The 23353-nt window shown below is 41.2% G+C and overlaps 1 protein-coding gene across 2 annotated transcripts in view; it reads right to left on the bottom strand.

The window, feature by feature from the left end:
* ZBTB16 (zinc finger and BTB domain containing 16) overlaps nt 1-23353 on the bottom strand; it is a 265114-nt gene that overhangs the window by 5543 nt on the left and 236218 nt on the right. For both annotated transcript variants that reach the window (XM_044669574.1, XM_044669575.1), the window contains 2 exons: nt 10325-10495; nt 1357-1524 (listed from right to left, as the gene is read on the bottom strand). In XM_044669574.1, the coding sequence (XP_044525509.1) occupies nt 1357-1524; nt 10325-10495 (339 nt within the window). The remainder of the gene's footprint in view (nt 1-1356; nt 1525-10324; nt 10496-23353) is intronic.

The raw sequence follows: 23353 nt of genomic DNA, 5'->3' as shown, positions 1-23353 counted from the left end.
CTCCTGAATCTTCATCCACATTGTTCACAGTCCTGGCTCCTCTTCTCCTGCCTTCCATTGATCAATGATCATTTCTAGGCAGATGATTTTCAGACCAATTTAACTAGCTCTAACCTCTATCCTGATTTCTAGTCTTGTATCTCCAATTGCCTATTGGTTATCTCAAACTCATCACATCCAAACTGAACTTATCTTTTCCTCCAAACTTTCTTCACTTCATACCTTCTCTGTTGAAGGCATCATCATTCTCCCAATCATTCAAGTTCTCAAGCAATTATTAACTGTTCACTTTGTCTCACACACCACAACCAAATTGACTGCCAAGTCCTGTTGATGCTTATAAGTGTCCCCTTCTCTGCTCTGACACTGGCACCACCACAGAGCATAGCCTTCAACATCTCACATCTGGACTATTCCAAAAGACTGCCTATTTGTCTCTCTACTCTGGCCTATCTTCCACTCAGGTATCAAAATGAACTTCCTCTATCTAAGACATAAGTCTGGCCATGCTACTACTATCTCCGCCCTTTATTCAATAAGCTCCAGTGGCTCCCTATCACTTCTGGGGCCAAATATGAAATCCTGAAATTATCTTTTAAATCTCTTCATAACCTGGTCCTTTTCTATTTTTCCAGCCTCCATGAACTTACTCCCTTCCCCATCTTCTAAGATCCAGTGGCACTGACCTCTTTGTTCCTTGTATAGGACACTCCATTTCTCAAATGGTGCATTTTCACTGCTAGTCCCCATATTTGAAATTCTTTCCTTATCTCGGCCTCTTGGCTTCCCTGGTTTCCTTCAAGACTCAGTTAAGATCCTACCTTCTTCAAGAAGTTTTTCCTGGTCCTCTTTTTAAAAAAATTATTGAGGCAGCTGGGTAGCTCAGTGGACTGAGAGCCAGGTCTAGACACAGGAGGTCCTAGGTTTAAAACTGGCCTCAGACACTTCCTAGCTGTGTGACCCTGGGCAAGTCACTTAACCCCCATTGCCTAGCCCTTATTGCTCTTCTGCCTTGGAACCATTACATAGTATTGATTCTAAGATGGAAGGTAAAGGTTAAAAAAAAATTATTTATTAGGTCCTCCTTAATCTTAGTGTCTTCCCTCTGAGATTATCTCCAATTCCTTGTTTGTATATAGTTGTCTGAATGTTGTCTCTGCCATTAAAATGTAATTTCCTTAAAAGAATGTCTATAATTTCAAACTAATCTTAACCAAGACCTTTTGTCTAGCTTCAACCTGTTGAATATCTATTACCTACCCCTTCATTACCACCCAAAGTTGGGGCCCCAGACCCCTGCACATCTCTCCTCCCCAACTTCCCTATCTTCCTTCCCAAGGTGATAACCCTCAGTACCTGTATGCACTCTATAATGGGTCTCCAGCTGGTGCTTGAGGCTAAACTTCTTTCCACAGCCGTTGCACTCGTAGGGTTTTTCCCCTGTGTGGATACGCTTATGGCTCTTGAGTGTACTCTCATCCCGGAAACAGCTGCCACAGAATTCGCATTCGTAAGGATGGTCACCTGTAGGGACACAAAGGATTGTTGTTTAGTTGCTTCAGTAGTGTCTGATTCTGTGGTCCCATTTGGGGTTTTCTTGGCAAAGATCCTGGAGTGGTTTGATCTTTCCTTCTCCTGCTCATTTTACAGATAAGGAAACAGAGCCGAGCAGGGTTAAGTGGCTTGTTGAGGTCAGATTTGAACTCAGGTCTTCTAGGCTCCAGATCTGGCACTTCATCCACTGTGCCACCTAGCTGTGCTACAACAGCAACATTTTCTCATCTGATCCTTTGGGGACAATAGGAACTATAGACCAGGGAGGAAGAAGGTAGCTTATTACTGTCACTGTCCAAGAATACTTAAGGTGCCATCTCTGCTTACATGGACCCAGTTCCTACTTACTCTCTGGGACATGCCCATGAGTATTTCCTGTACTTTACTACAAAATGTACTTACTTCCTAGAGTCCCTGGAAGGCTATATGAAGGAAAAACAAGACAGGTCCAAAAGGTGACCAGAATAGAGACTTTTAGAGAGAGGCAGCTTTGGTTCCCAAGGAGAATAATTTTTAATAATAAAATTATGCCCCTGATGACCTACATAATAACAAATATAAATATGACATAGTAACATAATATCAACACTTCTGTTGCACTTTAAAATGTGTAAAGCACTGTTCTAGAAGCAGTGTATTATTCCCATTTTACAAATAAGGAAACTGAGACTTATGGAAATTAAATGACTTGCCTGTATTAATAAAGTCAGAGCTAAGATTTTTACCAGGACTGTGTGACTCCATGCCAGTGTGTCTCTACTTCATGACACTACCTTTCCTTAAGTCCTTTGTCCCTTTAGCTCAGTGAATACAGGTACTGGACCCAGTTTGAAGCAGCCTTGAGTTCAAATTCAGCTGAGTGGCCATAGACAAGTCACTATATTTTCTAAGTCTTGGTTTCCTCATCTGTAACATGGAGTTCTCTCTCTTGAAGAGTTGCGTGAATCAAATGAGATAAAATATGTAAAACACCTTGTAAAACATTAAATATCAGGTAAATGCTATCTATTATCTAACTTACCTATTACCCCAAGCCAATGAGATAGCTTAGGTTAGGTGAAAGATTCTCCAGCCCATTACAGTCCTCAATCTCATGAGATACCTCTTCAGTCCAAGAGTAAGAATTCAAACACCTTGGCTTGGGATTGAAAGCTCTCCATAATTTAGTTGCAACCTAGTTTTCTAGGCTTTCAAATCATTTTTTTCTTACAATCTACACTACTACCTACTAAGCTGTTCCTCAAACTCAACATTCAATTTCTTGGCTCCGTGTATTTGTCCTCAATCACTGACAGGTGCTTCTTGCTCACCTCCACTTCTAGGAATCTTAGCTTCTTTCAAACCTTATTTAAGGTGATACCTCCTATAGCAGCCCACGAGTACCCCAATTAATAGCCTCTCGACCCTCAAATTATCTGTATACAGTGTAATCTCTCAAAAGAATGGAAGATTTTGAGGGCAGGGAGTATTTCTTTTCATTTTTTAAATTCTATGTAACAGGTGCTTAAAAAATGTCTGTGGAATTGTAGCCTTCTCACCAATCTTGTCAGCACTTGACCCTCTTTGGTACCCTAGCTGGTCAGAAGAGAGGGTCTAGGGCCTTAACAAACTTGGGATTTCATTCCAGCAGTAGGGCCCTCTCAGGATGAAAGGTGAGAATTCCAGCTACTTACTTATTACGGGAGTGAAGGAGCGGACAATAAAGATAGATTGATCACCCCAGACTTTGTTCATGAATATTTAAATATCGCTGATTCGTCTTGTCACTGTAATTACAATTTCTCTGGGCTGCATCTCCAACAACCACAGTTTATGGTAAAGAATGGCCCTCTGTATTTCACTTGTCCCTCTGCAGATGTGCGGGGCTGCCAACCGTGTAATGTCCTCTGCATTTCATACATTTTCTTCAGCTGCTGAAGGTTTAAGTCATCCACAATGACCTACGTTTTTTCATTATTCCCATGTCAAACTGCACTCGTGCCTGGGCATAAATTGTCCTTCTCGTTATAGACTCACATGCCTGCGCCTTTACTTCCTCTTTAAAATGATATTTTACTCTCTTTCCCTCTCAAATGTTCCTCTCCCCACTCCGCTACCTCGGGCCTCTAACCAAACCTCCCCCTCCCAAATTAGGGTTTCCATGTCCACATAAATCCTCATCCCTTCTGATGATTCAAAAGGGTTTTTACAGCTCTGTGGGGAGTGGATGCTGAAGCTTGCTCATTCACATGCTGTCTCTGGTTTGTGGGAGACGTCATGAACAGAACACAGAGGACTTGGAGAAGGAGAAGGGAATGGGGGACTCTTGTCCATAGTAAGGGAGGCTGGGGGAGCAGAGAGATCCCTTCTATACCCACTTTGACCCTGGGCAGGTAGCAACTGATGAGAAGGTAGGGGCCGCAGGGAAGTCAATGATGTCCAAGGGATTCCTTCAAATGTAGATTTGAGAGCTGACCTGGGCCTAGGCAGGGAGCTCTTAACCATTTTGCATGTTATGAACCCCCTTGGACAGTGGTAAAATCTATGGATCCCTTCTCAGAATCATGGGGTGATTTTTGTGTTTGTTTTGTTTAAACTAATTGAAGGAAATACTCCATTTCAGCAAGAGGTTAGTAGAAAGAAAAATGTAATTTTTTCCTCCCATCCAAGTTCATGAATCCTTGAAATCAGTTCAGAACCCCATACCTAGGCAATGAAATATCCCCCTTAACTCCTTCCCTGCCTAGGGCTAGATCAGTAACAAGTACCCTTGACTTCCTCAGATTTAAAGGGAGTTTGGGCCAATTCATACCCTGGTACCCACTGGCTGTATACGTACACACCTACATACATGTGTCACACAGAAAGACATATATTGCCTATATACATACATACACACACACACACACATATGTCTTTCTGGATGACATTGCCTTTCTGTGTCTGTGTGGCTATATGTATGTTGCTGTCTTAAATCTAACACAAATCTTCCACGAATCTCCAACCATTAGAGCTTTAATCAAGGATTCAGCACCCTCATTAAGATATAAATAAATTAATTAAATAAGGACCATGAAGAATCCCAATCAGGCCAGTAATTAAAAGTCATTCGGGGCCACTCAGCAAGGACCTGCCAACTGATATATTTTTTCCTCTGGAGGCCATGACAGTTTAAAAGAAGGTGGTGTGTGTGTGTGTGTGTGTGTGTGTGTGTGTGTGTGTGTGTGTGTGTGTGTGTGTTAAGTCCGAGTTGTGCATCTGTTTGAATTTTAGTGAATTTAATTGTGAATTGGATTGAATGTTAAGTGACTTTATATGGAATCTTTAGTCTAGGGAAAGAAAAAAGGTAGTGACTGGGGAGTGGGGGATATGGAGGGAGAAGAGACACAGGAGAAGAAGGAAGGAAGAGAAAACAGAGAGAGAGAAGCTGGGGTGGAGAAGAGGAGGGAGGGGGAAGTTTCAAGGCACCAAGAGCACCTGGCTTGAAATCCTCTCTCCCGGAGTTAATCGTGTCCGAGTCTCCATAATGTACACAAAACTGGCTGCAGAACTAAAAATCCAATTTGTGGTATGTTGATTAACTCCGTAGCCTTCTTAATGAGCTTGACATTAAGTGCAGGACAAACGAGACTAATTAGAGCCCCCTCTGGCCTGCACAGTGCACCTGTGACCCCCTGCTCTTAGATCTCGTTACCTGATGGTTTCACTAGCAGGGTCAGTCCCAGTCCCCATCCTCCCTGCCCCCACCCCTTTCATTTCCCTGGTCCTTCCCTCCCACCCCCTTCCTTCTGCACAGCTGAGAGTTTATTATATGATGAGCCATGTGAATCAGGGATCCATCAATGCCAAGAGCTCGGCTGGACTAACCTACCAAACACAGCTGCGGACGCTAAACACACAGCCCCAGCAGCAAATGGGCCGGGAACAACAGAATATTAATGAGGCATTGTGTGTGTGTGTGTGTGTGTGTGTGTGTGTGTGTGTGTGTCTCCGTGTGTCCATGAGAAGAGGTATGTCCATGCAAATGGGCCCATGATTGTGTATCTAGTTACCTGCATGAGCTTTTTTTGGTACCAAGATATTGCCATTTTAATGGCAGGGAGAGCCAGCACGACTTTCCTTTGAGCCCCCTTCCTCTTGGAAAGTTTCTCAGAGTAGGTAGGATGAAGGCTTTTCCTTTCCCAAACCTTTGTCTGGCAAGAGCCTAGGGCCCTCATGTGGAGTCTGCCAAAGCTGGAGAATGAGCGAAAATAAAAACCGAAGCCACAACAACCAAGAGCTGTTACAGTCAGCCACCAACCCCAGGGTATTAAGCCTCTGCTAGTGCGGAAGGGGCAGATTACAGGGGAGGGGGAAACCAATCCTGAGCCCCACAGCACCTGGGTCAGTCAGGCCATGCTCTGTGCTCAGAAGTGAGTGGCGGGAGGGCAGGCTGCTTCTAGTCTCCCGACACACTAGGACCCCATCCACCCCAAGGATCCCTTCCTTCCACCCAGGGTGATCCAGAGGGGGTGCCCACAATCTGCAGCTGTGCCTCCTGTAATCATGAGAAGAGCTTTATGCCCACAGGGAGTCGGAGCTCACAGCCCTAGATCTCCACTTCTTCTTCTGTCCCTGACCTAAACTGCTGGATCCCAGAAATACACATTTATTGATCCAACCGTAAGCTCTAATCTTTGCAGATGCGAATGGAAGCTGAGTGTGACATCTCAAATACTCCCCAGTGATGAAGCTAAGGAGGACAGCAAAGGCTAAGAAATGAAAATGATTGTTTTCCTTAGTCATCCAGAACTTGACATCCCTGGCCACTTATTTCATGGGCAGTTAGATGGCATAGTAGATGGAACGCCAGGCCTCCAGTCAGGAAGACTCTTTCTGAGCTCAAATCCGGTCTCGGACATTTCCTACCTGTGTGACCCTGGGCAAGTCACTTAACCCACCCTGACTCAGTTTTCTCTTCTGTAAAATGAGCTGAAGAGAGAAATGGCAAACTATTCTAGTCTCTTTTCCAAGAAAACCTCAAATGGGATCACAAAAGAGTCACACATGACTGAAAAATGACTGAACAACAAACTATTTCCCACTGAGATGATGTATTTATTTTTGTTTGTTTGTTTTTTTAACCCTTAACTTTTGTGTATTGGCTCCTATGTGGAAGAGTGGTAAGGGTGGGCAATGGGGGTCAAGTGACTTGCCCAGGGTCACACAGCTGGGAAGTGGCTGAGGCCAAACTTGAATCTAGGACCTCCCGTCTCTAGGCCTGACTCTCAATCCACTGAGCTACCCAGCTGCCCCAAGAGATGATTTATTTATAATATTGTATAATTTCTTTTTCTAAGTACAGCTTTGTATAATTTTCTAATTGAGGCTTGGTCTGTGTTTCAAGCCTCTTGACTCATTCCTTTGATCTGACATTCTCTTACATTCCTTGCCCCAGAGCATCTTTTAAATTGGGATAGAGATTGTGAGCTCCATCTTCTTTGGTAAACAAAAACTAGCTTAAGCCAAGTATGTCTTCAGGCAGCAGGCCAGTGTTCTTGGATTCCCCACTGAAATAAGCTATGGAGACCCACACTTAACCTCCATGGATGCACATGATCGGTCCCCCACATCCACAGAGCCACCCTGCGTTTCACATCCCCTCCATCTTCCCTTCTACACTCAGTTCAAGTGCTACCTCCTCTAAGAAACCATCCCTGATCCCCCCCCCTCACTTCAGACACTAACATTTTCTCCCTTTTTCAATATTTACTTATTGTAGGCAGTAATTTTGCCCCTCCCACTAGAAGGTGAGCCCTGTAGGTGGGCAGAGAATGTTTCACCTTTGTCTCCCTATTCTCAGCAGCTACCCATAGTAGGCAATTAATATATATTTATGGAATTTAATTGAATGGGTAGAGCTAGGTCTAGCTGCAGAAGAAATTCGGAGCTGCCATAAATAGGAAGCACTTATTCTGTACTCCTAACATATCACCCATATCTTCTTTTCCTCAAGTTCTAAACATCCACAGTTGGTTTTTTTCCCCCAATTGATTCTAAGATGGCAAAATCTAAGAAAAAAGTTAGTAACTTTTGTCATCTTGGTTATTTCCTATGGATTCTCTGTAGTGTATCAGCTGCCCTTTCTAAAATGTAGCTCAGAATGGAATACAATGTTTAAGAGAGAGTCTGATTATGGCAGAGTACAGCAGAACTATCACCTTCTTATTAGTGGACACTATGCCTCTCTTAACACAGCTTAAAACCATTCGCTTTCTTGGATACCATATCTCACTAATGACAACTGAACTTTCAAAACCAAAATTCTCAGCTCTTTTTCAAATGAACTCTTATCTAGGCTTGCTTCCCTCAACTTCTACTTGTGATTTATTCTGAAACCAAGTCTAATATTTTGCCGTTATCCTTATTAAATTTCATCTTATTAGATCCATCTCAGTGTTCTAGCCTATTAAGGGCTTTTTAGACCCTGAATCTGCCATTTAGTGTGTCAGCTATCCCCTCTCAGCTTTGTATCATGTGCAAACTTGTCAAGCAAGTCCTCCGTTGTTTTATCCAAGGCATTGGCAAAAGGCCAAGCAAAGGTTCTTGGGTTGTAACACTGAAGACCTCCTTCTAAATTGATCATAAGATAATTAATGACTACTTTTTGGTTCTTCCTATTAAACCAAAAAATCCACCTGTTTTAGTTCATATCCCTCCACTTTTTTTTCCACAATAATAGCTTGAGAGGTTTTTGTCAAAAGTTTCACTAATATTTATGTAAGCTGTATCTATCTATATACATCTCCCTGTATGCCCAGATCTCATTTAGTAACCCTATCAAAAAAGGAAATAATGTTGGACTGGCATGACAAAATTATACTGGTTCCTTTGGGCCACTTTGTCTTTTTCAAGATGTTCACCAATAACCCCTTTAACAATACCTTCTAGCTTTTTCTCAGGGCTTTAAGTCAAACCCTATAGCCTAAAGACTTCTCTCTCTCCTTGACTCTCCTTTTAAAGGGACATTTGCTCTTCTCCAATCTTATGCTACCTGTGTGCTTATTCAACAGAATTTTTTAAAGATAATTAAAAGGCTCAGACATCCTATTTTCCAGTTCTTTCATTACCCAAAGACAATCAGTTATCCTATCCCTTCTCTGATCCTCTTCTTTCTCACAATATAGTTATAAAAATCTTTTCTTACCATCTCTAGTTTTCCTCACCAGCATCAGTTCATTCTTAGCTTTAGCTATTCTTACAAGGATGTGCAATGTTTTTGTAGTTATTCTTCATTACTTCTCCTGACTTCCATCTCCTCTGTGAGTCTGTTAAAAATCTAAGTTGGCTGACAGACTCTCTTTGTATCCAAATTGGTCTCTGTAGGCAACTCCTTTTTTTTCCACAAAAGAATTGTTACTTTTGTGCCTTGACAAATATTTTGTTCCTAAGCACGTTCTCTTCCTTTTAGGTTGAGTTTTCCACATAGATTTCAGGACCTACCAATGCCATTCTGTAGATCACAAGATCAGCCTAATTCTTTCTCTAACTCCTTTGAAATCTGCACTCTCAAATCTAGGGTGCATATCAGGATTCATCAAGCTTTCCTCTCTCTATCCCAAATTCTAAGATGAAGTGATCATTTATCCAGTTAAGTTCTCATCTATTTCCACTTCAGCAACAAGTTCCTTCTTGATGAAAATAAGATACAGGACAGAAATTTCTTTGTTGGTTACTATATTTTTAAAGGATAGAATGATTATCAAGGAATGTCAAAAATCACCGGTTGTTCTGTTAGAGAGACACACAGAGACAGAGGGAAAGAGACAGAGAGATGAAAAAAGGATGGAGGGCCAGACAGATGCTATTCCTAAATAACTGAAGTCAAAATCATGCCTCTATAAATAGGCTTATGATCTATGATTTATTTAATTTTTATTTGTTAGGTATTTCCTAATTATATTTTAAATGGATTTAGTTAGCCCTCAGGAGTTTTGCTGCCAAGTTTGACACAGCCAAATCACATACTTTGAGCTTCAGTGTCCTCATCTGCAAAATTGGGATAATAATATCAATATTATCTAACCCAAGGGGTCATAATGAGGCTTAAATGAGATGGTATTATATCTAAAGCACTTTCCAAACTTTGAAACAAAATATAAATGTTAGTTATCATTAGCATTATTATTATATCTTGTTGTTTAGTTGTTTTTAGTTGTGTTCGACTCTCTGTGACCCCATTTGGGGTTTTCTTGGTAAAAAATACTACAGTGGTTTGACTTTTCCTTCTTCAGCTCATTTGATAGAAGAGGAAACTGAGGCAAACAGGGTTAAGGACCTTGCCCAGGGTGACTCAGCTATTAAGTATTTGAGGCTAGATTTAAACATGAGCCTTACTGACTTCAGGCCCCCATACTCTAACCATTGGACAACCTAGATGCCCTTATTATTGTAAAACTAGGGTTACTGGTCCTTACACAGTACTGAGAAATTTGAGTCCTGACCTTCTTTCTCCATTCTCAGAAGAAACCTTGGTTCAACTTTTTGTGTTCCTACAGAATTGTTTAAAAAACCATTTGTGATTGCTGATGAAAGTCATATAATGACAGTGAGAGATCTGGTCCTAGAACCCAATTTTCTTGACCCTCATTTCCCTTAGTCCCCTCCATGCAAAGCTATATTGATTGTCCTACCACCACATCTGTCCATGTTGAAGGGTCCCTGGAGTATTGGCACAAAATAAGAATTGTCAGTCTAGGCTTCAAGGGCAAAGAAGGCTCTTGTTCTCAAGTCCTATCCTTCTTGGGCTTACCTGTGTGTGAGCGAAGGTGGCGCTTGAGAGCCGTGTGGCTGGGGAAGGTGCGGTTACACTCACTGCAGATGTAGCTGCGTACACCTGCATGGACCTCCATGTGCTGCTGGAGAGCACTCTGAGTCTGGAAGCGCTTCCCACACAGTAGACAGAAGACGGCCATATCAGTGCCTGAAGAAAAGAGGAAAACAGGAAGTCAATGAACCCATCCAGGGACATGCAAATGGCCCCTACACCCCACCAACCACAGGTAGATAGATATACATTCTCACCCTCATTTTATGGAAGATAAAGTAAGGCATGGGGCAACCAGGTAGTAGAGTCAGGAAGACTCATCTTCCTGAGTTCAAATCTGGCCTCAGACATTTCCTAGTTGTGTGACCCTGAGTAAGCCACTTAACCCACTTTGACTCAATTTCTTCATCTGTCAAACGAGGTGGAAAAGAAAATGGCAAACCACTCCACTATCTTTTGCCAAGAAAACCCAAATGGGGTCACAAAGAGTCAGACACAACTGAAATGGCTGAATATGTAAAAAGTAAGGCATGGAGTGGGTCACCGATCTCCTCAGTGCCAACTGAAACATATAAGAACTAAAATCTGAGTTCCCCAAATGCAATTCCACATTTTCTATCTGAAAATATAAGATATTGGGTCAAGCTTCATAGTTCAGCCTAGATTTCTCTCTTGTATATCGCCATATGGAAAGCACAGCCATATTCTCGAATGTCATTTCTAAAAGCTGGGGTAAAGAATCCGTGTGGTCTTGTGGAGAGAGCAACGATCAGTCTGCCTCTTGTCCACCTCCCCTGTAAAATGAGCTGGAGAAAGAAATGGCAAACCACTCCAGTATCTCTGCCAAGAAAACCCCAAATGGGGTCATGAAGAGTCAGCAAGACTGAAACAACTGAACAACAACCACCATCTCCCCTTCTTCCCCAGAAGAATATAAAGTCCTTGAAGTCAGGTACTCTTTTTGTCTCTGGGACCCTAGTACTATCTGTTAATACTACACTTTCAATACAAATTCCTTCTTCAGCTCCACGATGCTTTTTGTGAGGTATGCTGATCAGGGATGCCTGGGACCAGCGGCTACTTTTGGAGCAGAAATAGAGTGATGGTTTATTAAAGCTTTGGTTTCCAAGCCTCTCCCTAGGAATATCTGGCATTTGGCTAACTTTCTGTGGCTATAGCAGCTAATCTCTTTAAGGCTGGTCTCAAAGAGACTCTTTTCATGGATCATAACTGATAACTCATTGCTCCCACAAGCAGAGTTTGGATTTGTTTTTCCTATGTGCATTCACTTACATTTGCCCACCTGCACTATTTCTCCTACAAAGGCTCTGGGCATCTGTATATTTTGCCCCTATCCAAACACATTCAAAAAATGAACTGAGACCCAATGTAGTCTAACCAAGCCAAGTTACAGAGAACATCTGAAAAAGGAGAAGCCTCCCGCTGGTTCCTCGGCTGCTGAATTTACTGAACCACATGATGGAAAATCTCAGATTTTGAGTCCCCCATCTTTCTCACTTCTCTGCTTTCCAGAGTTCTAGGTCTGACATCTTTGTACATCACCATCACCAGTGACACCAAATGGGAGATACCTCCCTTCTCTTGATTTTTGTCTTATTCTGGACTAGTTGAATTTGAAAAGGAATAGAAGGAAGACCAACACCTCAAGAAAGGAGAGACCATGTTGGGGAGTGTCATCAAGTGAATATTTAGGAATGATTACTGTTAGAATTAAGAATTAGAACTTAGCTAAATTGCTGGTCCTAGTTCTGGTATACCACTGCAGGGCCCCTCCTGCAGCCATTCCTAAATCCTATGGATATCAAGAGTTATGCAGTTTCTGGGGGAAGATGGGGGGCAGGGGGGAGAAGGACACAAACCCAGAAGAACTGAAACGTGGAATAAAAATATGTAGTGCTGAAAGAGAAAGAAAGAGAAAAATGCTGATGGGAACCAGAGCCATGTTTCCGTCTGGGCCATTCTATATGCCTAGAACAGACTTCTTTCCTTTGGCTTCATGTGCTCCTTTTCTTCCTTTATAATGTTGTTCAAGAACCATGAAACCTTTCCAGATCCCATCTAATTTTGCCAGCACTCACCTTTCCATGATTGTAGGACTGTATAGTATGTATTTAAGTACTGTGTGTGTATGTGTATACATATAAAACTATTTAAAATATGTATGTGTATATATATGTATGTATGTATATATATATATATATATATATAAAATATGTAAAGACTGTGTTTATTTACTTTCTATTTATGCTCTTTATATTGATAATGGGTATCTGCAGTCTCTCTCATTAGAAGTTAAGCTTAGTGAGAGTAGGAATTATTTTATTCTCCAGTACTTGCATTCCCAGCACCTAGCAGAGCACTTAGTAAATACTTGATTGATTAAATCTGAATCCTATTTCCTTCTGATTCCCACAACAGAGATCTTCATCCATTAATTTGGAAACACTTATTAATACCTATTATGTCCAGCTAAGTGCTTGGAGGAGTCACAAAGTATAGATAAACATTGCCTTTGCCATAATGGAGTTCACAATCTAGCAGAGGGGAAAAAAAACAAACACAGATACTCAGTATCAAACAATAAATACAATACTAAAATGTTTAACAGGGGCAGCTGCCAGTACAAAGCATAGACTATCAAGGCCTGAAGTTAGAAGATCTGAGTTCGAATTTAACTTCAGACACTAGCTGTGTGACCCTGGGCAGATCATTTAACTTCTGTTTGCCTCAGTTTACTCCTCTGGAAAATAAATTTAATAATAGTACTTAACTCCCAGAGTTGTTGTGGGGATGGAATGAGATAATAATTGCAAAGTGCTTTAAAAATGCCTTACAAAGGTAGCAGAGTAAAGGCAGGGTTTCACCTGAGTTCTCTGAAATTCCCCTACGAACAACTTTAAAATAATGCCTCAAAACAAACAGTAGAGTAGCAGAGCCAACAAAAGGACAGAGTGAAGTAATTTTTCAATCCAAGACAACTTAGAGGGTCAGAAGGAACGTCTACCTCACTGGGGTGAGGAACAGGACCTATCTGCACAAAAATATTTATAGAAGCTCTTTTTGTGTGTCAAAGAATTGGAAATTAAGGGGATGCCTATCAGGAATGGCTGAACAAGTGATATATGATTGTAATGGAATACTATTGTACTACAAGAAATGATGAGCAAGATGGTTTCAGAAAAAAATGGAAAGACTTACAAGAACAGATGCAAAGTAAAACAAGCAGAATCAGGAGAACATTATGTACAATAACAGCAATACTGTACAATGATCAACTCTAAATGACTTAGCTATTCTCAGCAATACCATGATCTGAGACAATTCTGAGGGACTTAAGATGAAAAATGCTCTCTAACTTCAGAGAAAATTCAGACTAATGAGTCTGAATGCAGATTGAAGTATACTTTTAAACTTTATTTTTCTTGGGGGAGGGGGGGAATATGTTTTCTTCCACAAAAAGAATAATATGAAAATATGTTTTGCATGATTCACATGTATAATCTATATCAAATTGCTTGCCTTCTCAATGAGGGGAAGGGGAGAAAGGGAGGGAGGGAATTTGGCACTTTCCAACCCTTACCTTTGACCTTAGAATCAATTTTGATTCTAAGGCAGAAAAGCAGCAAGGGCTAGGTAATGGAGTTACATACTATATGCCCAGGATCACATAGCTAGGAAGTGTTTGAGGCCAGATTTGAACTTAGGACCTCTTGTCTCTAGACACTCAAATTTTTAAAAAATGAATTGTGAAAATTATTTTTATATGTTATTTGAAAAAAATTAAGTTTTTTTAATTTAAACATTTATTAATATTCATTTTTAACCTGGTTACATGATTCATGCTCCTACTTTCCCCTTCACCCCCCGCACTCCCCCCACCCATGGCCGACGCACATTTCCACTGGTTTTATCATGTGTCATTGATCAAGACCTATTTCCAAATTGTTAATAGTTGCATTGGTGTGGTAGTTTCGAGTCTACATCCCCAAAATTTTAAGTTTTTTAAAGAAAATGCTTGATACATAGTAACTATAGAGAGTTTACTATTATCATCTTCATTATTATTATGCTATATAAAGTCTGAGGAAGGGAAGAGAAAATAACCCATGATCACAGAAGGCTTCACGGAGAAGGCTGCATTTGCACTGGGCTTTAAAAGACAGGTGGCAGGCAATGAGCTAGGAGAAGGAAGGTCATTTTAGAGACAGAGAACATTGTGAACAAAGGCATGAAGTGAGAGCATATGATACTAAGAGGTAGAGCAGAGAGACATCCAGTTTGGCTGGAGTCCTGAGACCATGGAGGAGAATACTGATAAATCTATGATCTCATCAATGTGGGTATTTCTGTAACTCACAGGCATGCACATTCTGCAAGACCTGTTTATGTCCACCACCATGAAGCAAGAGAAAGTTAGTAGAGCAATGTAGAATCAGACTGTAGAGGGTCTTGAATGCTGTGCAGAGGGCTCTGAACTCTAGCCTATAGATAAAAAGGCTCCTGAAGATGCTTGATCAGTAAAATGATAGGATCAGATTGATACCTAAGAAAGAACACTCTGGCAATGGCAGGAAGAATGAATCTGAGATGGGAAAAAGTACAGCTCCAGCAGTCCAAATGGATGGCAAGGAGGAAATGTATTATAGGAGTGGCCACAGGAATAGAGGAAGAGGAGGAGAAAGGCAAGAGGGCTCTTAGAGGTACAACTGACAAAGATGTGACACCTAACTGAATGTGAGGAATGAAGGATAGCAAAGAATCAGAGAATGCAAAAAACTGGGGAGACAGTCACTAATTTATAAGAATCACAAAACTGGCATGAAGAGTAGATTTTGAGGGGAAAGAGGGTAAATTCAGTTTGGGAGACAACGAAATAGTCTTTGGACATAAAAATAAAAGTGTCCTTTAGGGAATAGAGACATGGTGCTCAGGAGAAGTCAGGGTTGGGGATACAAATAAATTGCACAGAGTTAAGCTGCTGATGTCACGGAATGAATGAGATTGCCCAAGTGTGTGTGTGTGTGGGGAGAGAGAGAGAGAGAGAGAGAGAGAGAGAGATAAGTAGATTGTGACTGTGGACCAAGTATCTTAGGGAACACTTACATTAAAGGGTTGGAAAGAAAATGGGTATCTAGGTGGCACAGTGGACAGAGAGCAGGGCCTGGAGACCCATCTTCCCGAGTTCAAATCTGGCCTCAAACACTGGCTATGTGACCCTGGACAAGTTATTTAACCTCAATTGGCCTCAGTTTCCTTATCTGTCAAATGAACTAGAGAAGGTAAAGGAAAACCATTCTAGTATCTCTGCCAAGAAAATTCCAAATGAGGTCACAAAGAGTTAGGCACAACTGAAAAAAATGACTGATCAAGAAAATGAAAAGCTAGTAAAGGAGTGGTTAGCTAAGAGAACCAATTGAGTATGTTGTAACTAAAATCAAAAGTATATATCTAGTAAGATGTGGTCAAAAATTTGAAAAGCTATAAAGAGATCACCAAGACCTAAAAAAGAGGCCACCGGATTCAGTGACTAGGCTGTCACTGGTGACCTCTGAGGGAAGATGTTCAATAGAATGATGGAAGTCTGATTGCAATCATGGAAGGGACAATGGATAATGAGGAAAGGAAAGCATAAAGAAGGCAGCAAGAAACCAGATCCACACCCTCATCAGTTAAGAGACCCACTGTCCTCTTTTCATGCTCAAGGGTTCCACATATTCTGTGACAAATTTTCTTCTCTCCATCAACTAATAGACTTTGGTTTATATAGTAGACTAATGGACTAATAATAATAATGTATTTTTTATAATATGCATTACATATAATGTGTATAAATATAATAAGCTAATGGACTTTGCATTTCTCTAGTGACTCCCTCCTGAAAGAAAACTTTCAGGCCCTCTGGTTCCAGTAACATCTCTGGGAGGAATGGAAGGTCCCTGGTTACCAAAGACACAAAATAATAAGCCTATTGAGGACAGGGGCCATTTTGCTTATATCTTTCTATTCCCAGAACTTAGAACAGTGCCTAGCACACAGTAAGCATTTAATAAATGCTTAATGATTTACTGACATTGAGCTGCCAAATGTCACACAGACACAGACAGATACAAGCTGAAGTGCCAGCTCCCTGGCCTTCTGCTCCATCTCCTACTGCACTATCAACAAGTTTTGATAATAGAGCTTATCAGCAATTCCTTCCAAAGGTATGGAGCAGCATGGGAGACCAGAGAATAAACATTTATAAAGCACTTAATATGTGCCAAGCAATGTGCAAAGTGCTTTACAATTATTATCTCATTTGATCCTCATAATAACACTGTGAGATAAGTGTAATTATTGTCCCTATTTTATGGTTGAGGAAAGTGAGACAGTTTCAGCATTAGAGGTTAAGTGACTCATCCAGAATCTAGTCCACAGCTATTAAGTTTTGGGGGCTGGATTTGAATACACGTCTTCCTGACTTGAGATCCAGCGTTCTTACCACAGAGCCAACAGAGGCCTCAAGCTGCTGTAGGCAAGATAGCACTACTACTTCCCTAAAAAAGACCCCAAAATCAAAACCAGAAGCTCAAAGTACTAATTTTTTAAACAGGGGTAATAAGAGTAGAAGAGCATTTTAAAAGTTTGCTTATACTGAAAAGGACTAAACATTCATGTGTCTACAGCCTTGAAATACACTGCATTCAGGAATGTATTTTCTAAAAGGATCAATAATTTGAGAATCACTCTGGGCATGTTGCAATAAAGAAATATGGTTAGAAGGCCTCAGTGATCATCCAGTCAAGCTTTCTTATTCTGCAGAAGAGGAAACCAAGGCCCAGAATCTCAGTTACAACTCTTAACCCAGGAATCCACCATAGCAAGGAAGGTTCAGTTCAGAACTCTGTTCTTTTGGCCTCTCCAAGATTTTGTTAGGGCTTTCAAATTATCCATCCTGTGGCCTCTCCAGTAGAGGATGAACAGCTTGTCTGGAGAGCCCATATTTTTTCCTACCCCACTTGTCCCCACCCTATCCTAAGCTGATCAGTCTTATACTAATTTTTAGATTGGCTCCAAAATCTATAAATGGTCATCTGCTACAGAAAAAAAAAGTACTGCTGTGCCCCCCCTCCCCGATTTTCCCTTTCCCTAAACTCTTTTTGACATTTGTTTCTTTCTGTTCTCTGTCTTGCTTAGCTCAGCAGTGGGATGGTATAATGGGAACAGTGCTAGATTGAAGTTAGAAGATTTGAGATTAAATTCCAGTTCTGCTATTAATTAGTCACGCAGCACTGAGTCTGGAGTTGAGACGACTCATCCTTTGTGAGTTCAAATCTGGCCTTAGACGCTAACTAGTTGTGCGGCCCTCAGCATATCACTCATTAATGTTTGCCTCAGTTTCCCCATCTGAAAAATAAGCTGGAGAAGGAAATGGCAAACCACCCCAGAGTCTTTGCCAAGAAAGCCCCAAATGGGGTCATGAAGAGTCAGGTAGGACTGAAACCAAAACAACTTTGGGCAAGTCACTGAACCTGGTTGGGCTATAGTCTCCATTAGTAAATAGGGAGGGAGGTGCAGAGAAAATGAGCTGAGCTATAAGGTTCCTTACAGTTTTAAATCCTATTCAATTCCAATGTTCGAGTACAAACACACACCCTTAACCTGGGCAGCAAACACTCAAACACACTCTCCCCTACCCACTTAATAGACTCAGTCTTGATAAAGTAGAGTGGGAAAGCAGGAAAGAGAAGTTGTCTCCACTCTCATTCTTCCCATCCTTTTGCCCATGAGATAAAAAAAAAAGAGTAAAATAATTTAAAAATGCAGAAGTAGGGAGTGGGGGTGGAGTGGAGAAGAAAAGCTACCAGTGGATGTAAGTTAAAAATCAAGAGAATAGACGAGTTATTAAACAATTTGTTGTAGTTTCTGCCTAGCTGATTGTTCTGCATCTTTGATGAGTCAGGGCAGATTGTATTACGCTGGGAGATTAGGCAAATAAATGCTAGCTTTTTGGAAACACATTAAAATGTGGAACTATGGAAATAAAATTATCTAGAAAATTGTATTAGCAATTCATTAGTTTCAGTGAGATGTGCAGAAGGGCTAACAAAACTCTGATGGCCTTAGGAAAACATACCAGGCACGCTTTTTCCTTTCTGCTCATCCCTCTTCCCCCACAATTTTCTGATCCATCTAATGTTTCAACACAGGGAATGGAGAAATACTAGGCCCATTTTAGAGGTGGAAAAACTGAGGTGCAAGGACTTGGCCCAAGGACACCAGGGGGAGCTATTGTCACAGCCAGAATTGGATCTCTGACTGTTCACAATTCTCATGAATGGCTCCCTGACTCTAGAGAGCATCTTAGAGCTCTGCAAGTATAAATTAATCATCTCACTTCCATAGGCTTGTTTCTTCTCTTTTAAACAAGAGTATTGAACCAAATGATCTCGAAATCCCCCTTTTCCTTCCAGTTCCAAAGTCCTATCTTATCTAATATTTCTACAGAGTCCCCTATGTGCCAGGCACTGAGTGTGCTAAGCTCTTTAGGAATATCACATTATAGGGCAGCTGGATGGTTCAGTGGCTAAAGAGTCAGGCCTAGAGATGGGAGATCCTGGGTCCAAATCTGGCCTCAAGACACTTCTAGCCATGTGATCCTGGGCAAGCCACTTCACCCTTCTACCTCAGTTTCTTCATGTGTGAGATGGGTGTTATAAAAACAACACCTACAGCCCAAGTGCTATAATAGCACCTACATTCTATTATTGTTGTGAGGATCAAATGAGATAATATTTGTAAAGCAACCTTGAAAACATGGAAGAGCTCTGTAAATATCTCTGATTATTATTAGATTGATCGGATCATTGTGGGAGATTCATTTATAACAAGGCTGGAAATAGAGATTTTGTCAAACAGAAGAATTGGGTCCTAGGGGTAATAGGGAGCCACTGAAAACCCAGTAGAACTGCTCATTGCTATGGGAGGGGGGTGAGAGGAGGAGAGGGAAAGAACATGAATCATGTAACCATGGAAAAATATTCTAAATTAATTAAATGAATAAAATTTAAAAGGGGGGGGGACCACTGGAGTTCCATAAATAGGAATATGGCATGTCATTTGGGAACACGGCGGCAATGTTGTTTTGGTGGGATGAGCAACTTGGCGGTGATACACATTGGGAAGTTGCTGTGGTAGTCCAGGAAAGGCGTTAGGAGGGTCTAAACTAGGGTAGCAGCAGCTGTGTGGGTAGAAAGAAGGGAGACAGGTGAGAGAGATGTGGGGGAGGTGTAAATAATTAACATCCTCAACCTCACCCAAGTAGATACTAAAGATATTATCGTCCCCATTATACAGAAGAGGAAAGCAGGTTTAGAAAGGTTAATTAATTTGCCCTGGCTCACCCAATGTCCTCAGCTTTGGTAGGAGCCTTGAATGGAGCAGAGACTCTGGGAGGGGGCAGCAGTGGGAAGGGAATGTGTCTAAAGAAAGGACGCAAGGCAGGATTCCATGAAATGTGGGTACGGCCCTTGCAAATGGGAACTCACCAATAAAAGAAAATATTTGCAGGCCCCAGGATGTCCTGAGCCTGTCTGCACAGCAGCTTCAAGTGTTTTTAAAGGCTGACAAGTAGAGGAAGAATTAAGAGTTGATCCATTTGACCCAAGAAAGTAGAATGAGAAGTAATAGGTCGAAATCTCAGAAATGCAGATGCAAGGTTGCTAATAATGAGAGGTGTGTAAAAAGGGCAATGGGCAACCCTTCCTTAGGAGACAATGAGTTCCTCCTCACTAGAGGTCTTTTATAGAGCCAGAATGCATCATGTCCCTCATTCCTAGCTGCCCTTCCTTGACCTTAGAATACCTAGTTTCCTTCAAATTCAAATCACTTTCTTTTTGTTGTTGTTCAGTTGTTTTTCAGTCATGTTCAAATTCTCTTGACCCCATTTGGGGTTTTCTTGGTAAGGATATTGGAGTGGTTTGCCATCTACCATTTCCTTCTCTGGCTTATTTGACAAATGAAGAAACTGAGGCAAACAAGGCTAAGTGACTTGCCCAGGATCTGAAGTTACCTTGCTAGCCCAAATTAACATTTTTCATTAGATCTTTCCTCACCCCCCACTACACCCTGATATAATTTACAAAGTACTTATACACACAGAGTTTGTCTCCTCTGATAAGTGTCTTGAAGGCAAGTTCTATTCCATTTTTATCTTTGAACTCTCAATATTGAGCACATTGCCTGGAATGCAGGAGGTGTTTAATAAATGCTTGCTGCCTGACTGGAAATGGGTAGAGGGATAGATTTGAAGCCAGGAAAACACGAATCAAATCTCATTTCTGATCCTTTACTCAGCTATGTGACCATGGGGGAACCATTTAATCAATCTCTTTAGGACTCAGTTTTCTCATCTATAAAATGGAGATAATGACACTTGCAATCTCTACCTCATTTGGGGGAGGCTTGATGAGTTCATGCATGGAAAGCCCACCTTTCAACTCTGAGATACTCTGACTCTGTGGCCTCAAATAATAAACTCATGACAACAGTAGCATTGATTTGTGGAGCTCGACAGTTTTCTGAGCAGTTTCCTCTGCTCTCTCAAGGTAGCCTGGGCCTAGCCTGAGCCAGGATGTAGCTCAAGCCTGGGCTGCCAGGCATGCAGGATTCATTTACAAAGACACATTCCTATTTAAAACAAGTTTAATTTTAGCAGGAACTGAGAGGGAGGGGCAGGCAGGGTGTGTTTTTTGGGGGAGGGGGAGTGACACACAAATGGGGGTGTTTACTTCACCCAGGTGACGACTGGATCCAAAATTATGAGACACAAAAACCCTCATGTTTACACCTGTGCCATTTCCATACCAATTAGCTTTTTAATAGAAAAGAAGGGAGCAGGATCAGAGTGGTACACAGCTGGAGAAGATGCTCAGGTGCTACACCTTCTCTGAGCAAGGCTCTTATTATCTCCAGCTATAAGCATTTCCTTAATCAAAAGAGCAGAGGGATCTAAATATACTCAAGCTTTTTTTGGTAAGTGGGTTGTGATTGCTTTCTGTGGATGTGTGCTGCTGCATGGAATGCTGCTTTCTACACCCCAGTCACCTCTCCAGCCAGTCCTGCCCACCCCAGTGATCCAAGCCCCAGAGATGATGGGCTCCTCAGAGACACCCTTCCATCTATCTCCTCTGCCTCTGGGATCTGTTCCCTTCCAAGGTGCCTTGAGCAGCCGTAACCAACCACACAACTACCACCCAATCAGCTAAAGCTTTTCTTTTTTTCCTTTCTCCATCCTGCTTTTTCCCTAGTTGTTCTAGGATGTAGTAGTGCTGCATCATCTGGGGAAGGTGGAGGGAGAATGGAGAGGGAGAGAGGAGGAGAAAAGAGAAGAGGGGAGAAGAATGGGCATTTAGGGTTGACTCATAGCAAGGGGGCTGGAAGACTGTCTGAATCTTAAGAGGATGGTAAAGGATGGATATGGGGGGGGGGATCTAAGAAAAAAGGAAAAATAGAGTGAGAAAGCCTGAACCATTGTTGTTTCTTCCTTCTCATACATGTCTTTGATTCTATTTTGTTTTCTTATGCATTAGAGGGATAGATATATGGAAGAGGGTGGTGATGGTGAATAAAACTCCAATCCAATGCCAGAGTCAACCAAGTTTGCCCTGGCCTAGCCAGTCTGTGCCTACTTCAGCTATCAAAATGACTGATGTCTGAAATGGCAAAGGAACTGCTTGTACAAAAATATTTATAGCTGTTCTTTTTGTGGTGGCAAAGAACTGGAAACTAAAGGGATGTCCATCAATTGGGGAATGACTGAACTGGATGATTTCAGAAAGAGCTGGAAAGACCTACCTGAACTGATGCAGAATGAAATAAGCAGAACCAGAACAAAAATGTTGTTGTACCCCGTAACAACAATATTGTTTGATGATCAACTGTGAAAGGCTTAGCTACTCTCAGCAATACAATTCTAAGGGACTTAGGACAAAAAATGCTATCCACCTCCAGAGAAAGAACTGTTGAAGTCAGAATGCAAATGAAAGCATGTAATTTTTTACTTATAAGACTATTCACTTACAAAAATAAACAATAAAAATAATAACTAATGTCTGGCAAATGGGCCAGCATTCCTCCAATTTTTTTGGCCTTTGGCCTCTCTCAGGGTACATGCAATGAGAGATAAGAAAATATTTTTGGCAGGACAATTAAGATCAAAATTATCTGCAAAACTCCTATGTGGATACTTTTAACCTCGTAGCCTGATAGTGAGCAAGCCAAAGAAATCAACCATAACAGCCTTTGTTGATTATAATCTCATCAGTTCCAGCCTCTTATGGCCCTTTCTTTCTATTTTTTCCTAATAAATTTGAAAATCTTTATACAACACTATATCATCTTCAATTTCAATAAGAAAGAGGTGAATTGCTTTTATTATTGTTTTTGTCATAATTATTTTAATAGTAGAAAAGGGAAAGAGATAATCAATTAAAACTTTTCTTAAAACTTAGGAGGTTTAGCAATTATATATCTGTAACACACACACACACACACACACACACACACACACACACACACACATTTTTAACTTTTCAAGATCTTGGAGTTTGTGGCAGCAGCAAATCAAGCAGCTGAGCAAAGAAGAGCAGATCTGGCTTCTGGAAAACCATGCATTTGTTTAGCAGGGAGCAGCAGACACAAGTGCATTTCATTACTTGGCACCTCCAGCTACAGTAAACAAATTTGTCAGCTCACTAGCTCATTAAGGTGTGCCTTGGACATGGGGGATTTATTGAGGCTCACACAATAAAAGTAACATGAATGGATTTACTAATTTTGTCAATCACTCCAACAAATAGATATAAGAGAGGAGGACAAGAGAGGAATCAGAAAAGAGAGAGAGACAGACATCGGCAGAGAGTCAGAGAGAGAAAGAGGTACAGAGAGGAAGGAAGGAAGGAAGGAAGGAAGGAAGGAAGGAAGGAAGGAAGGAAGGAAGGAAGGAAGGAAGGA

Source organism: Gracilinanus agilis, chromosome 3, assembly GCF_016433145.1.
Source record: "Gracilinanus agilis isolate LMUSP501 chromosome 3, AgileGrace, whole genome shotgun sequence".
Lineage (NCBI taxonomy): Eukaryota > Metazoa > Chordata > Mammalia > Didelphimorphia > Didelphidae > Gracilinanus > Gracilinanus agilis.
The sequence above is the reverse complement of the archived record's forward strand: the minus strand, read 5'-3'. Positions and strand labels throughout refer to the sequence as shown.